At 37.6% G+C, this 15,726-nt stretch overlaps 1 protein-coding gene across 2 annotated transcripts in view; it reads left to right on the forward strand.

Annotated features, from left to right (window-relative positions):
* The window catches only part of LOC142334614 (TNF receptor-associated factor 1-like), a 103,134-nt gene that overhangs the window by 85,525 nt on the left and 1,883 nt on the right, over nt 1-15,726 (forward strand). Inside the window, exons 1-2 of one of the 2 annotated variants that reach the window (XM_075382788.1) lie at nt 5,173-5,691; nt 13,763-13,861. The exons of the other annotated variant lie outside the window; for it this stretch is intronic. Coding sequence (XP_075238903.1) covers nt 5,328-5,691; nt 13,763-13,861 — 463 coding nt within the window. The 5' untranslated portion in view covers nt 5,173-5,327. Of the gene's footprint in view, nt 1-5,172; nt 5,692-13,762; nt 13,862-15,726 lie in introns of those variants that run through there. 2 annotated transcript variants of the gene reach the window in all.

Genomic DNA, 15,726 nt, shown 5'->3' on the forward strand with positions numbered 1-15,726 from the left:
ACTTTACCCCTTCTCAATGTGTCAAGAAATGCCCACTGGGCTTTACACTAGATGGGAGTTTGATTCAGACTCTCAGAAGTTTAAAGCTAGACAAAATAAATCGAGGAAATTTGAGAACATGGTTATGTCGTACCTACAATCTCAGCGTCCTAACTGCACTATTGAAAGCTACTACACTACTGAAACTCAGAAAAAGATTGATTGTTTTAATGTAGACGGATTTTGTGCTCACTGTAAAACTATTTTTGAAGCAATGGGTTGTTACTTTCACTTTTGTGCATGTCAGGAAGCAAGAGCAAGCATGTCAGAGGAAGAGACTCAGAAAGGATAAAGAAACAGGAATACGATGAACTAAGACGAGATTATTTGCGAAACAAAGGATATAAATTTGTTGAGATATGGGAATGTAACTGGTGGGAAACTGTCAAAGGTGATAAATCTGTAAAAATTCACGTGAGAAACAATTTCCCATTCAAGCTACCTCTGACTCAAGAATCTCTACTTACAAAGATAAGAGAAGATAAACTATTTGGTTACGTTCAGTGTGATCTCGAAGTTCCAGATGGGTTGAAATACAAGTTCTCGAACTTTCCACCAATCTTTAAAAATTTTAATGTTAGGCGAGCAGATATTGGTGATTATTTGAGGGATTATGCAATTGATAACGATTTACTCAAGCAACCGCAACGCATGTTAATTTCAAGCTTCAAGTTGGTGAATGGAACAGTCATAACACCTTTACTCAACTTTTACCTTAGTCTTGGGCTAAAATGCATCAAAATTTATCGCTTCGTTCAGTAGACACCCAAAAAATGCTTCAACAATTTTGTCCAATCGGTTGTTGATGCTAGAAGAGTTGGAGATGAAAATCCTGAATCAAGCGTTGTAGCAGAAACAATGAAATTGTTAGGGAATAGTTCCTATGGTTACCAAATCATGGACAGAAGCAGACATACGGAGACAAAATACTTGAATGATGAAAAGACACACAATGCTATCAACGGGAAATTGTTTAAGAGACTTAACAGTGTGTCAAAAGAACTATACGAAGTTGAACTTGTAAAATCAAAAATTGAGCACCGTGAACCGATAATATTCGGCTTTTTTATACTTCAGTGCGCAAAATTACGTATGTTGGAGCTTTATTACAATTTTTTTGTTAAATATTGCGATGTCGACACGTTCGAAGAGTTAGAAATGGACACTGACTCCTTATACTTAGCTCTAGCGCACGATAATTTGTACGATTGCATTCGTCCATCTAAAAAAGCAGATTGGGAAACTCTGAGGGAACACGATTGTGATGATTCTTTCAAAGCTGATGCTGTACAAAATTTCTTCCCTAGAACTTGTTGTGATAAACATAAAAAGCACGATAAGCGTGAACCAGGCCTGTTCAAGGAAGAATTAAGATGTACTGAAATGATTTGTCTCTGTAGCAAAACATATTGTTGCTACGATGCCAAATCGGATAAGTACAAATTCAGCAGCAAAGGACTGAACAAACGAACATTGGAAGAGACCGGAGATGGACCATTGGAAAAATATCGGCGAGTGATGGAAGAAATCATCAATTTAACATCTACAAATAGAGGATTTCGGACAATCAAACACTGCGTCGCTACCTATGAGCAAACAAAGAAAGGACTCTCTCGTATTTTTATCCTAAACGAAAAGTGTTATCTGATGGACTTCATACTGTACCCCTGAACTTGTAATTTATTTAATCAATTTTCGTATTTTGAGCGCTCTCTGTTGTGTTTAAAATTACTTATAATGTACTTGATTAATACTGTGTCTGTCTTTTTGTACCTTCATAATTCATTCTTTTAAAAATTTCCAATTTTCTCAATTTTAGTGGATATAACTGACCCTAATACATTGCGGCGGCTATACCTAATCTTAATACATTGCGGCGGCTATACCTAATCTTAATACATTGCGGCGGCTATGCCTAATCTTAATACATTGCGGCGGCTATACCTAATCTTAATACATTGCGGCCGCTATACCTAATCTTAATACATTGCGGCGGCTATACCTAATCTTAATACATTGCGGCGGCTATACCTAATCTTAATACATTGCGGCGGCTATACCTAATCTTAATACATTGCGGCGGCTATACCTAATCTTAATACATTGCGGCGGCTATACCTCATCTTAATACATTGCTGTGGTTAAACTAAAAAATGTTGAAATTTACTGCGAGGGAAATTATCCGTTAATGCGCGCTGCCTGTACAATTCCCCGCCTGTACGTACGCGCTGACTGTACAATTCCCCTGCGCGCTGCATGTATAATTCCGCGCCTGTCGTAAGCGCTGACTGTACAATTCCCTGCACGCTGCATGTATAATTCCCTGCTAATCCCTGCATGACCTCTAAAATCACGTGACAAGTGGCTCCGGAAAATCACCCTGGTCTGCTCCTGCCTTACTACTCACCCCCTGGAACACCCCTAGATTCATCCCCAATCTTAATACATTGCGGAGGATATTCCTAATCTTAATACGTGGCGGCCGCTAAAACTAATCTTAACACGTGGCGGCCGCTATAACTAATCTTAATACGTGGCGGCGGCTATTACTAATCTTAATACGTGGCGCCCGCTAATCTTAATACGTGGCGCCGCGTTAACCTATCTTAATACATGTACGCCGCCTATACCCTATCTCAATACATTAGTGTAGACCCTCTCTCAAAAATAACTCCTATACCCTATCTTAATACATGGGGTCTACACCCCCCCAGGGAGCCTTGCTCACCCTATTACTACTGATGAACTTTCACCTAATCTATTAAAGAATCCCGACTACTATCAAAAATACCTATTATCTTTTCTTTTCGTTGCCGATAAATAAAGGTGGCCTGAAATCCTTAAACCAGAACATCGCTTTGAAGCCTGTAACGATCAGTTCAACAGTCAAGTCCCTGATCCTTGTCTCTGCCCGAAGATGAACTTAAGCAAAAAATCCTACAAGAAATCAAAAAGTTGAAAGAGCTTGATATCAAATAAAAAAAACGAGAAATAGGAGCGAATTGAATAAGAACAAGATTCACTCTTTTAACTTAGCTAGTGAAAAGGGAGCATCAAACTGGTTAAACGCTATGCCATTGAAGCAATATCACATTGTCCTAACGAAAAGCGAGTTGCGTGATGGCATTGCTTCGATATGGCTGGGACTCTGTGAAGATGCCATCACTAAGCGATTGCAACGAAAAATTCACTGTGGCACATGGTTCAACTGTCCGAAGAGGATACACGCACATGAGACAATGAGCTTCGTGATTCCTTTGCGAACTTGTTGTTTCTCATGATGTCGAGATGGAACCTCATCTTCAGCCGTTGCAAGAACAAACCTCTCATCTTAAATCAACGGCAACTGATAATGATGCAAGATTAGATATCAAGGCCACCGGACTTTGGGAATAGAGGTTCAACAAAACCTATTTTGATGTGAAAATTTTCAATCCGTTGGCAAAAGTTTGCCCTGAAAGCAGTAGCGAAGCCTGCAGGTATCATGAGTCTATTAAAAAGAACAAATATGAACAAAGAATAACTGAGGTTGATAAAGCAACCTTTTGTCCGCTTGTCTTCGCATGCACTAGTGGAGCTGGACCATCAGCTTCAAAAGCGTTGAAACAGCGGGCAGCAAAGCTGTCCGCTAAAAGAGGACATTTACGCTGATACCATGTCATCGACAAAAATCAGCTTTGCTCTCCTGAGGAGTTCCATCCTCTGCATTCGTGGTTCAAGGACGCTTAGGCGGCGCGAAATTGTTGGTGCTTGGATGGGAGCTGTAGTTGAAGAAGGGAGGCTGTTAGTTTGACTCATCTACTTTCGTCAATAATTTCTGCTGTCTAATGCTGTCGGTCATTTTGTTTTATGTTCTCAGCTGGTGTTTGTGTATATTATAATTTTATTGATAGATATGAAATGTTTTATGTAGACGTAGTGCTGGGAGGACCCCTGACCAGCCAATATTCACCTAGTGTTTGGGAGGGTCATTTCTTATTTTACCTTTTGATACCATTGATTGGCAAGATGCCAATTGAATTATCATAAAATGATATATTTGGACTCCTAATTTTCTTGCAAAGTAATTGAACAGAAAAGTATGATGGTGTCATGTTATCTGGATATTATCTGGGTGTAACAGCAGCGGTGAGTTAAAAAAATGCGGATCTATTCTGTTTCGGCCCCCCAGCTTAGTGGGCTTACATTTTTTTACGCCCAGGCGCACGTGCTATTTTCTTACATAGTAACGTGCTATATAACATATAATTTGTAACTGGGGGGCGTAAAACACAACGGGGGGGGGGGGACAGAATAGATCCAAAAATACTTATGGGACAATAAACCATTTAAGACCCGTTTACTTAACGCCGTTGTTAGATGATTTGGATTTAAGACCCGTTTACTTGACGCCGTTGTTAGATGATTTGGATCTTTTCCGTTCGTGCCCCCCCCCCCCCCAGCTTAGTTGGCGCATTTTATTGGCACCCCCCAGACGCACGTGCAATATTTTAACATAATGATTTACTATGTAATGGCACGTGCTCTATAACTGGGGGGCGCATAACGTACTGGGGGAGGGCACAGACGGAAAAGATCCAGTGGTTTAACGCTTTGAAATAATGCAATTAATTGAAAAGGTGCAATTTAATTGATTGTTTTGAATATGAATTGAGTGATTTGTTTCTCGACAATCAATTATTCTACGTCTCTGTGGATGGATGTTCAGACTTCCACGAGCTGTCTTGTTTGAGTGTGTTGTCTTTGGCGGCCGCCGTATTGGCCGACAGGGCGTTTAGCCGACAACCAAAAAATGAGAAATTTAGCCGACAATTTAAGTAAAATGAGCAATAAAACTTATTGTGAAGCTGTGATTGGTCAATTTAAAAAACTATTTCGTAAGCGGATAAATATACCGCAGTTTTTTCATCAACTAATGTAACGAAGGTCTATCAACTAGTGTAACAAAGGTATTTAACCGCATCTGGCCATGCCTCGCGGGCCATGGCCATGCCTCAGCGGCCCATGGCCATGCCTCAGCGGCCCGTGGGACTTGATATAAATCTATCACAACCGAACTACTGATTTATGGACCAATGAGACTTTTATGACCAATTATGATAAAATTGTCGGCTAAATTTCCCATTTTTTCCTTGTCGGCTAAACGCCCTGTCGGCCAATTTTCCTAGCACCGTTGTCTTTATTTGCAGAACGTTCGTGATGTGATTGTGCACCACCTCCAGGGTGGTATCGCAATGTCGCAAACAATTTTTCCGAATCGATAGGTTCATAAAATTGTTCTTGCACTAATGTATGCGCCAACAAATGAACAGACTGAATCCTTCGCAGAAGTGGACGAACTTCCAACCAATGTCGCAAGTGCGCGTTTCAGTGGAGAGACTGAGAGGAACAATCCTCAGCTAGCACATGTGTTCCTACGTAGTGTCGAGCGAAAAAAAGATCAAACAGATCAAGTTCTAAATGGGCTTTATGAAACTGCAACCTCAGCTCTTGGCAAATTGGGCAAAATGCATGACCGAGTTCGGAAGTTGGAAGAAAATAGAGGTACCGCAGGTTTAGGCCCCAGGAGGCAGTCACCAGTCCATCAATTGACAAATGAAGAGTTTTTGGAAGAGCTTCATGACTTCCACAACATTGCAGATTGTGCTTTGGGTTTTGACTCCTTCCTATTACAGCCCCATTAAGATTTACACCCCATTAAAGCAGCTCAAAGGAGTTATTTTTGTCAATAGGCTGGATTACATTGCGAAGTCGAAACTAATCGTATTAATATACATGAAATACCGTCTAATCAGCCGAACAGGCCGGTAAAATGCCAAAACACCCAGAAATCCCCTTCCAGCCAATTTTTCCATACCTAATTTCTAAATAGGTCAACAAATTGCTTAAAAATATGCAGGCTCCGTAAAAACAAAATACCAGAAAATAATGCGCTTAAACAAAGTTCGTTTAAATTATTTGGGACGAGTTGGTCTTTTTATAGCTGCGAAGCTGTAAACTGAGCAAAGCTATATTGCGTTTTTTACGACTCGAAGCGGAGTTATGGCTTTCTGTTCTTGTGACTCTAAGAGGCGTTATGGTTAATGGCTCTCAAACGAAGTTTGTAGCCATTATATTATTTTAGGCCTGTGGTCTTTTTATGCAATCTTTCGCTTGACCGGTTTTTCGTCTGACCCTTTTAACGACCGGAGGGCATTAAGTTTTCTTAGAGCGTTTCGGCTTACTACTCTAAGTATGCAAATCACTGAACCCACGCCCCTTTTATATATAAATATGGTGACGGAATCCCAATTTTTAATCCGGGGGGGGGGGGGGTTCAGAATGCGGGGGGCAAAAAATCCCAGCTTTTTTCATGCATTTTTAAATTGCCGGGATGGAGTGCAGTCGGTTTTTTTTGACAAGTGAGCCATCAGAAAACCTAAGTTCAGAGGTTGAATAAAATTTGAAGAGGTTCCTTTGATCAACATATTTGAAGAGCGGAGTAAATAGTGGTTATCTTGTGCATTCCCTCGTTTAAGTTTTTGTCTAAGAGAATATTTAGATTTTTAAGCAATTTTTAAGGCCATCGCTTTGTTTTGTTTTCTTTCTTGGTAAGTGAATTGAAGCCCAGTTCTCTTATGTGATTTAAATGCATAATGTTTTTTTTGGTACAAAGCAATTTTTTTACAATGAAATTTGACAAAGGAAATTGAGTAATTTGAGATGTTTGTGAGCTAAGCATGGCTTGTTTAATATTATGTATCAGAGTTTCTCTTTCGATTGCTCTAACTAAAGTTTTTTGTTTGTTTTGGTACGAAATGAAAATTTAATTGAATTTTTCTAAATTTTTGGTTGATTTACTTTTTGCTATTTTTGTTGACTCAAGGCTGCTATTTTCTCTGGTTCGATTTGTTCTGCAATTGGATGCTAGTTTTTCGAAAGAGTTGTTTTTCCGGTGAAGACTATTTCGAGTCGTTTTCGGAATTTTTTTCGCAAGTTTTTTGACAGCTGGGCGAGAAAAAACTGAAGTTCGGGGATCCAAAACAGTGAAAAACTTCAAGTGAAGATTGGGACATGGAAGCACATTGCTGAGGCGAACACCTTCAGAGGAGTGTTATTAATCCAGGGTGTAGACATGGTCCGCAACCTCCACACGTTGCCCTTGAGTAACTGCTACCAACTCAGTTGGCGATAGTTGGCTAATCGGATAGTCTGAGGAGTGTGCCCTAAGCAAGCCACCTTGGACTTAAATTAAGATTTGCTTGGAATTTCTGCCAGTCCAATACTCATCAGTGCCGGCAAGAGCCCGAGATGAAAGAGTTGAGGCAGAGATCGTAATAGCGCCCTTGAAAGAACGGATTAAAAGTAGTTGTTGGTGGGGCCCTGTTGATATAAAACTGGCTCTTGTAGTCATTTCTACCGCCGATTTCTACCTGTTGTAAATGTCTCCAATGAGCGAAAGATTTTGTTACTGATTCGAAAATCAACAAAGTGACGAAATTGAAATCGAGGCTAGTAGATGAAGTTTGACCATTTAGTAGTGAAGTGGTTAGACTCACTGTTGACAGAATTGGCTGCATTTGACCTGAAACCTTTGCTTGTAGGCAACGAACGCAGGGCTAGTATGTTTGAGATGTGAGGGAGCTTGTGACTATTGCTACACTGTATTCAGTGAAATTTAATGAGTTGTGTTAACGAGTGATTATACTACATGTCTGGCCCAGACTACATATGCTCTTGTATGTCCCGAAAGATCGTTTTGGTGAAACATGAGGGTCACGGGACTCAACTCCTGAAAGAGCTAGACCCCAGATGGTTTTCGCACCGATGCTCTGGTCTTCATGGCTTGAAATTCAGTCTTCTAAAGGTTTGATGACTATATATCTAAGGCTACGTCCAAAAGAGAGGTGCAAGTGAAGAATATTCGACGGATAGAGAGCAACGAGAGTGTTTTTAAAATAAATTATAAAGTTTAACAGCTTTTCAGAATTTTAAAGATTTTTGGATTTTTAGGACTTCAAACTCAATGTCGAGCTGTTTTTAATTTCTGATGCTTTTCGAGCTATTCTGCCTTCATAAATCTTGTTAAACGTTTTTTATCATTTGCAGTGATTTTTATTAACTTTTTGTTTTCTTATTTGATTTTTGGTTAAATTTGACCAATTTTATACCAGTTTCATCAGATTTCGGAGATTCAAGTTTCAATAGAATCAAGTTTCAATAGATTCAAGTTTCAAGATTCAATAGTTTCAAGTTTTGTGCAATACATTTCAAATTTAATTGGTTGGGTAAGCTAGTAATCTTGTTTTGTTGCATGACGAGGGCCTTAATTATGTAATCTCTGCTCTGATGGTCTCTAAGTATGCTCTCAGACCCCCCCATTTTCTTGCCCTCATCCATTGAATATAGCTAACTTCCATGCGCTTTAGCTGGCTACTCTCAATGTCAAGCACCCGCCAGTTATCTATCGACGTCAATTGGTTGTTTTTATAACCCATAAAAAATTATCTAAGACCCGAAGATGATTTTAATTAATATAAAAGGTTTTGAGCTTATCTTTATAGCCACCTGAGGCTGCAACATCTAGTTTTGTGTGAAGTCAAATTCGACAAATAATTTAATCTCGATCTGAAAAATTTCTGTTTGATCTTAATAACGAATAATAGTAGGTCATAGGAGATAGAAGTGGCGACAGATCATGAAGTTGGCGTAATGCCACATCCTTGAAACAGAATCATTAGGTCCTAGCGTTTAGTGATATTCTTGATGGTATTGCGCAGGCCCCCCGTTGTCCTAATGCAAATAAAAACGCCTGTTAAGAGTCGGTTTGCTTTTTTGAATTACATTTTCATTGCTAAATTTTGAAATGAAAATATGAAAATTCAGTCTTCTCTTAACTGCAAATGGAAATGAGTCCCTGCTATGGTGTGCTGAAAAATGTCCATTTTACGAGGAATGTCAACAAGTAACTTAAAACAAATTTGCAAAAAAGCCCGCGCATTTCGACAAATTTTTAATTGATCTTTTTCTAGCTACAAAGAATTGCTATTTACAGCTTTCACCGAATTTATGGGTGGAAGTTTCAATTTTCTTGCAGCTGAATTCTGAGTTTAGACACATGAAAATTTGCTACCAAAAGGATTTCAATTTTTATTATCTAACGTTTAATTTATGATCTCTATTCATTTTTACCATGTTATTGACGCGGATTAATAAATGACTCGGATCAGAACTTTGGGTGATGCTTAGATCCCCCAAACCAAAACTAAGTTTATAACAAAGTGCATGTCAAAAACGTAAAAGTGCATGTCAAGTGCAAGTAAAAGTTCATGTCAAAAACGTCTTGAAAGTGTTGTATTTCTTGGCTATGCTTTCTTTCAAATGGTGCTGGTGCTTTTTAGTTGCTCTCAAAACAAAATTGGAGCAGTTATATTAGTCCTGTGGTCTTTATGCGATTTTCCGCCTCGGTTGACCGATTTTCGTCAGACCCTTTTGACTTTTCGTTCTGAAATATGGGATAAACAGGTAACGCCCGGAGGTCATAAAGTTCTCTTAGAACCTTTCGACTCTAGTTATGTGAATCACGGAAATTGTCGTGAATGGCGCACCCCACCCCTGCACATTGTTCAACGCGGCACCCAGCGCGCTCGACCAAGCCTCCACACCCCCTGCTCCCCTCCGTACTTTACCCATGCTCCCTTCAATTAAGATAAAGCTAGCCTCCCTAAACCGTACCAACTACTGACGAAGCCAACCGATCGCCAGTTGTTTGGAGTCACTTCGCCCGACGTTTGTCGGTTATACTTAAAAGCTTTTGCAATGCCTAAAACTGAGTTTTGAAAGATTATAGTGACCTTTTCCATAGTAATTTTCGAATTTTTCTGGTGAAAATGAACAGAAATTCGTTTTTTTTTGCCAAAATAGGATTTCAAAAATATCCTAGAAATGTATAGTGTCCAAATGGCACTTAAGAAATAACGCTAATAAAATAAGATTTTGAAAGTATGTCTGCCTTTTAATCGAGCAGCAGCACAGAAGCAGCAAATTTGCGAAATAGAACCCAAGCTAAACGGAGATATAGTTTGCGTGACTCCGGATATAGAATGGAAACCCATCTTCTCATTATAATTTATCAAGTTAGGTAAAAATTATGTTCTGAATGAGATAAGACATGCGATTTGAGGCAAAGCTTGATGCAAATACATCCGAGAATTTTTTGTTGAAATCTATGTGAATTTGTATTATTGTATTATATTAATGACAAAAGTACGAGGTAAGTGACAACGTTAAGAAACATTGCAGAATGAATACGAACTGAAAGAGAATAGAGACCTTTGTTCAGACTTTAATGGCAAAAAATCAGTAGGGCAGAAAAAAGAAAACTAAATACATTAGATTTTAAATTAACCTGTGATAACCGTAGAACTTTTTGGCATCTAAGCCAATTGTAACTTGTATGTTTTGAAATCAGACAAAAATTGTTTTTTTTTCAACTTGTTCTTGTGTTTTTTTTGAAATCTGAAGTGTGAATAGCTTTCAACATAGAAATACAATATAGCGAATTCGCAAGTTTACCAGAACTTCGTTCCTTTTACCAGAACTCCGATTCGTTAAGATGGAATAAAATTAAACGATACCAAAATTTCTAAAATGTGTTTTCTTAACAATTTTTGCATATTTTTGTATTGATATCCTCTGAGACGTATTGATGTATTGATTTAATGACAAAAGTAAAAGCCTTTTTACGAGCCAAAAAGATTTCCACCCTGGGAACACAAAAAAGGAGAATTATGAACTTTCCAAATAGTTCGTTTAAGTGTTCTTGAAGAAAGTTTGAAGCACTTATTGTAAAAATGTGTGACCTTTAAATGCAAATTTGGGCTTGACCGTTTTTGCGCTTTTGTCCTTGAACTTTCTCTTGTGACCTTTTCACGCTTTAGTTCTTCATTTTTGAGTGATCTAAGTTTCTCTCGTTCTGAAATAAAATTTGTTGCTTATGTAAATGCGATTTTGAGCGAAAGTAAAAATGACATATTAGCTGAGTGGTTAAGATATCAGACTGCCAAACGGTCCGTGATTTGCACCCCTGTGTTGTTTTTGAGCCCATGAGACATTTCTAAGCTACAACCCCTCTAAATTAAGTTTTCTGTCGTTCGAGAGGAATTCATCCGACTTCAGTCGGTTTGTTTTTTTATTGTTTTCAACACAAACTAGCTTAGGGCAATTGTTACGAATTTGCATCCCGAGAGATTTATGCGTGTTACCAGTGTTTACCGTTTTTAAGCGAAAAAAGCCAGCAATACCACGAGATCAATAAAAGCCCAGCTATGGGTTCATAGATATTAATGTAAACATAATTATTGAAAGACAAAGGAATTGATTCTGTCCAATATATTGTGAAGATCATCAGAGACCATCAGAAGTTCCCTTCAACTTTAAATTAAAAGTTTCCAAATTGATGGAAAATAGCTAAAAGTCAATTAGGCCTTGTTCCTGTAGTAAATAGCATTCACTCGAATGAGCTCCGATAACCCATGGATAAGGACGTCTTGACCCGTCTTCATCAGTTAAACCCGTTTATTTTGATGTTGATATTTTGGCCGCACACGCGATTAACAGTTTTGGCCGTAATTTAAGTATTTTCAATTGAAACATTGAGTAACGTCAGTCTTAAGTCAATTGTGAGGAGCCTGACTTGTGCAAATAAAAAACATGAATGAAAGCCAAAGCGAGTTATAATGGTAGATTCCAGAGTCATAAGAAAAACTTTGCTAAAACCACAGTTAACTACTCGACCACTCAAGTGTTCTTTTTACAAAGAAGTGCAAACAACGAAAAGAGGCATTTGAGTCAAAAGCTTGTGGTCAAATCTAAGAATCTGTTTTCAAAGTGGCGCACGTGAACAAACATTCTAATCGACGCTCTCGGAATAATGCGTGAATAAATACCCAAGTATTTGTCTATGTTTGACTTTTTTCAGCGTGGTGACCAAAACACTTGTTTTGACAATGTGGCTTTAATATACTGCTGTACTGACACTTCTCAAATTAAAAGAAATCAGAGACCATAATTTCTTATCGAGTCGTAAAAAGGACAGTGCCTAAATTTGGCTATATGACTAGCTAATGTCGGTTATTAAAAATGGCTATTTTGGTTGTTTGGATCACCTCATGTGCGAAGCACAGCCGATGCCAATCCCCTTGCTTGAATTGTTTGAACAATTGAAATGGTTTTGCTGGTAATCAAGCGTAAGTATATGTTAGAACAAAATCTTAATCACCCAAGGGACTTAGTACCCTGAAACTAGAGCGCTTGCGCCCGAGTGCTGGGTACGAGGCCAGAGGGGTAATAAGGTTTTGTTCTAACGTATTTAAACAACCAAAGGGTACGAAAATGCTGAATTTCATTTGAAATTAAAGTTAAGAGTTCAAGCTTGCAAACTAGTGCAAGAAAATTTTCTAAAAAACAAACACGAGTTGAAATAAACCAAACGTCTCCGATAGCCAAGCAGCCGGTTATTTGTAACCGTTTGATTTAAGTTTCAAAAGTTAGATTTCTAAGTCTTATTTTTTGCCCTACACATAAGTCTAATTTTTTTGCCCTAACCTTAGTGTCCTAATTTTTCCGACCCCTCTTGAGGGGGGAGGAACTATATACTCAACTGGGTTTTTTTTGTTCAGTCAATTTTGGCCGATCGATATATTCATCGTAGAGAGTTGAGACTGGTATCATTAGAAAGCTTGTCCAGCGTAGAATATGGAATTAAAAAGTTTTTTTTTATTTTCGTTTTTGACAGGGAGATATCGAGGTTTAAACTTTCGAGAAAATATAGTGAATTCCGTTGATTTCATTCATCTTTTTTCGGAATTTTTGACTAAAATTTCGCCAATTTTGATAAAATTTAATAAAATTTTTCATGAAAATGTTGTTGATTTTACGTTTAGAGACAAAATACATTGTCGGCTATTTTCATTGAATTTTTTTTTGCCACAAATTCCGGCTAAAAATTTTAAAAAATTCAGAGTTTTTCATCAAAAACAGCACGAAATAAGTTTCTTTAGTCCACTCTGATTAAATTTGCAGGAAGTGCACACCCAAACACCGCTAACACAATCTTTGTAGACTGAAAAGGGGGGCTAATTCTACTTCAACTTCCGTTGAGAGTCCTCTGTAAATAAAACTTTGCCGTTTTTTGCTAACTTTATTCGTTGATTATCAAAAACGCAGCATTTACTTTTTATTTTTTAACAAACAAAATATCTAAATCAATGACATTCCAAAAATTAAATATTCCTAATGGACAATCAACATTTACAGGACTAGTTCTGTACCAATCTTGGACCGTTACAATTCAAAAATTATTCGGATTGTCATCAGTCGGTTTTTTATAAAAAAAATGCGATCTTTTTATATTAATTAAATAACAAAACATTTCAAATCAAAGCTCACTAGTGATAGGTCCTATTGGCTTCCTAATTAGCTCGAAATTAATTTATCTAGTTGATTGCTTGTTTAGGACACTAAGTTCAGTGCAAAAAATTTAAGTTTACTTCTTTAAGTCTAAATTCAAGCTTTCAAACTAAGCTCTGTGCCTCGAAGCTTTAGTGATCAATGAAATTGTACCCTGGGTTCTGTAATGTTTCTAAAACCGTAAAAACAACAGAAGGCCTTTTCTGTTACTTATACTGTGGCATTGTTTGCTCTAGCTCAGTAAAACTGTCGGCTATAATTGGAAAGAGTCCAGGTTTTTTTGCTGATGAAATACTGAGTTTACAGCAAAAAGTCGAAGATGACAGGAAAGACGCTGTTGCGAATAAGAAGTATATCGACAATTTATTGACGGGTTAGTAATTTGAACACTCTTGATCTACTGAGAAAACTGGTTAACAAAAGTGTTTCAAGTAAAAATAATCAATTTAGTGCATCATTCTGTAATGATTCTTCAGTATTAACTTCTCAATAACTCATGAAGAAGTTTACATACATTAGACTTTCGACTAGACTACTTCTGAGATGACTAAGGCTGGTTATAAATGTAGGTGGTTTTCGAACTGTTGCAATATATTTTGACTCATTTTATTTACTACTGATTAATAGTATAATTAACTTCTGACTAATAGTAGAACTCGTTGGTGCTTTAGTTAATATATGTAAGCGATTACTGCTTTTTTGGATTATTGTATAGCCAAACATGATTTCAAGCGGCCGGCTGTGGATGATGTTTGATTCTCGAAAATTTAGGGGAGCGGATTCCTGTAGAGGTTAAAGAGGTGCAGCGTGTTTCATTGCTGTTTTAGGCAGCCGCCTCAGTGAAGCTGTCTATATGGGTGATCGTTCACTTAACCACGACCTCAAAATCCTTTGAAGAAGCGCACAAAATCCAGAAAGCCGTGCATCATTTAAAAATAGTGTCTGTATTGTAGGCTTAAGGGTTCGGCCTAGTTATTTTTAAACACAGTTATCTAAAAAGGCTTAAAGCTACGAAAGTAATGGGAGTTAACCGAAAATATCAGGGCGTCAAGACTTAATGTTCATAATATAATAAGCAAATGAGATGTTTTTTCGCACTTAATGCCCCAAACCGTCAAATAAAATTCGAAAGTTAAAATCCTGTTTATCGAAGATCCGTCCATTGAAAGTCTGATCATTAGTCAGAATACCTGAAAGTTCAAGAAAAGTTCGATCAGAGAAACTTGATGATTGAAAATCAATTGTTTTTATTGCGCACATGGGTAACGGTCGAACAAAGAATTTGTCCTCTGGGACACCAGGAACAAAAGTTTCTGACAGATAAAATATGATGATAGCTTGTAAACTGACCTGCTGCGTGCCTTTAACCTCAATTTAGCGGAAGGTAAGTTCAAGCCTCATTTTTCAGTGTAAAGTCAACAATTAGTTGTATATCTTGAATTGTAAAGTTGATTAATGGCAGAAAACTTACAGGCGATGATGAAAACTTATCAGACTATAAGAATAACGCAAAAAATTGCGTAGAAATCAAGAAGAAAGGTTTGACCTAATTAAAACTATAATTTTTAAACCTCCGGCGAATATAGTTTTTTGATGGGAAAATGGTAATTTTTTTAATACGACTCATGCTGGTCAAAGCGCTTAAGTAGAACATGTACTGGATATTTGGAAGGCCAGAGTAGAAAACAAAAAAAATAGACATCTTCAGTTCTCAGGTTCCCTTGAAATCTGTCCTTTTCTTTCACTAAGTCAACAAAATTAGTGGATTGATAACTGTGGCCGCTAAAAAAGAAAAATTGAGTAAAAGTGAACTTCAACTTGGTTGTGCCTTTTAGGCGATCAAATAGCTGTACAAATATTGGTTCTAACTTAATCAGCGGATATTTGTAAAGTATCCGTATTTTTTGAACCCAAGCTTCCGTGTAAAAAGAACCAAAAGTGAAAAGTTTTGAGCGTCTTGTTGAAGATAATTGCTTTGAAACTAACAGTTTCTATTAGAGTGCTGAAATGGATGGTGCTTGTCAGCCTTATCGAAGTTGTTTTTAAATTTAAATATAAGTTCAATGTTTTGGTGTCTTGAAAGTGGATTTTTTAAATTGTCCCAAAAATATTTAATATCGGTTGAACCAATCCTTGCTTTAACGATCGAAGCAGGTGCAGCGTTTGATAATTTTATGAAAATTCAGTCACAGAGAAGGGCACAATCTGTTGTTTTAGCAAATTCTCATTGGAATTTTA

This window comes from Convolutriloba macropyga, chromosome 2 (assembly GCF_964194025.1).
Source record: "Convolutriloba macropyga chromosome 2, txConMacr16.3, whole genome shotgun sequence".
Lineage (NCBI taxonomy): Eukaryota > Metazoa > Xenacoelomorpha > Acoela > Convolutidae > Convolutriloba > Convolutriloba macropyga.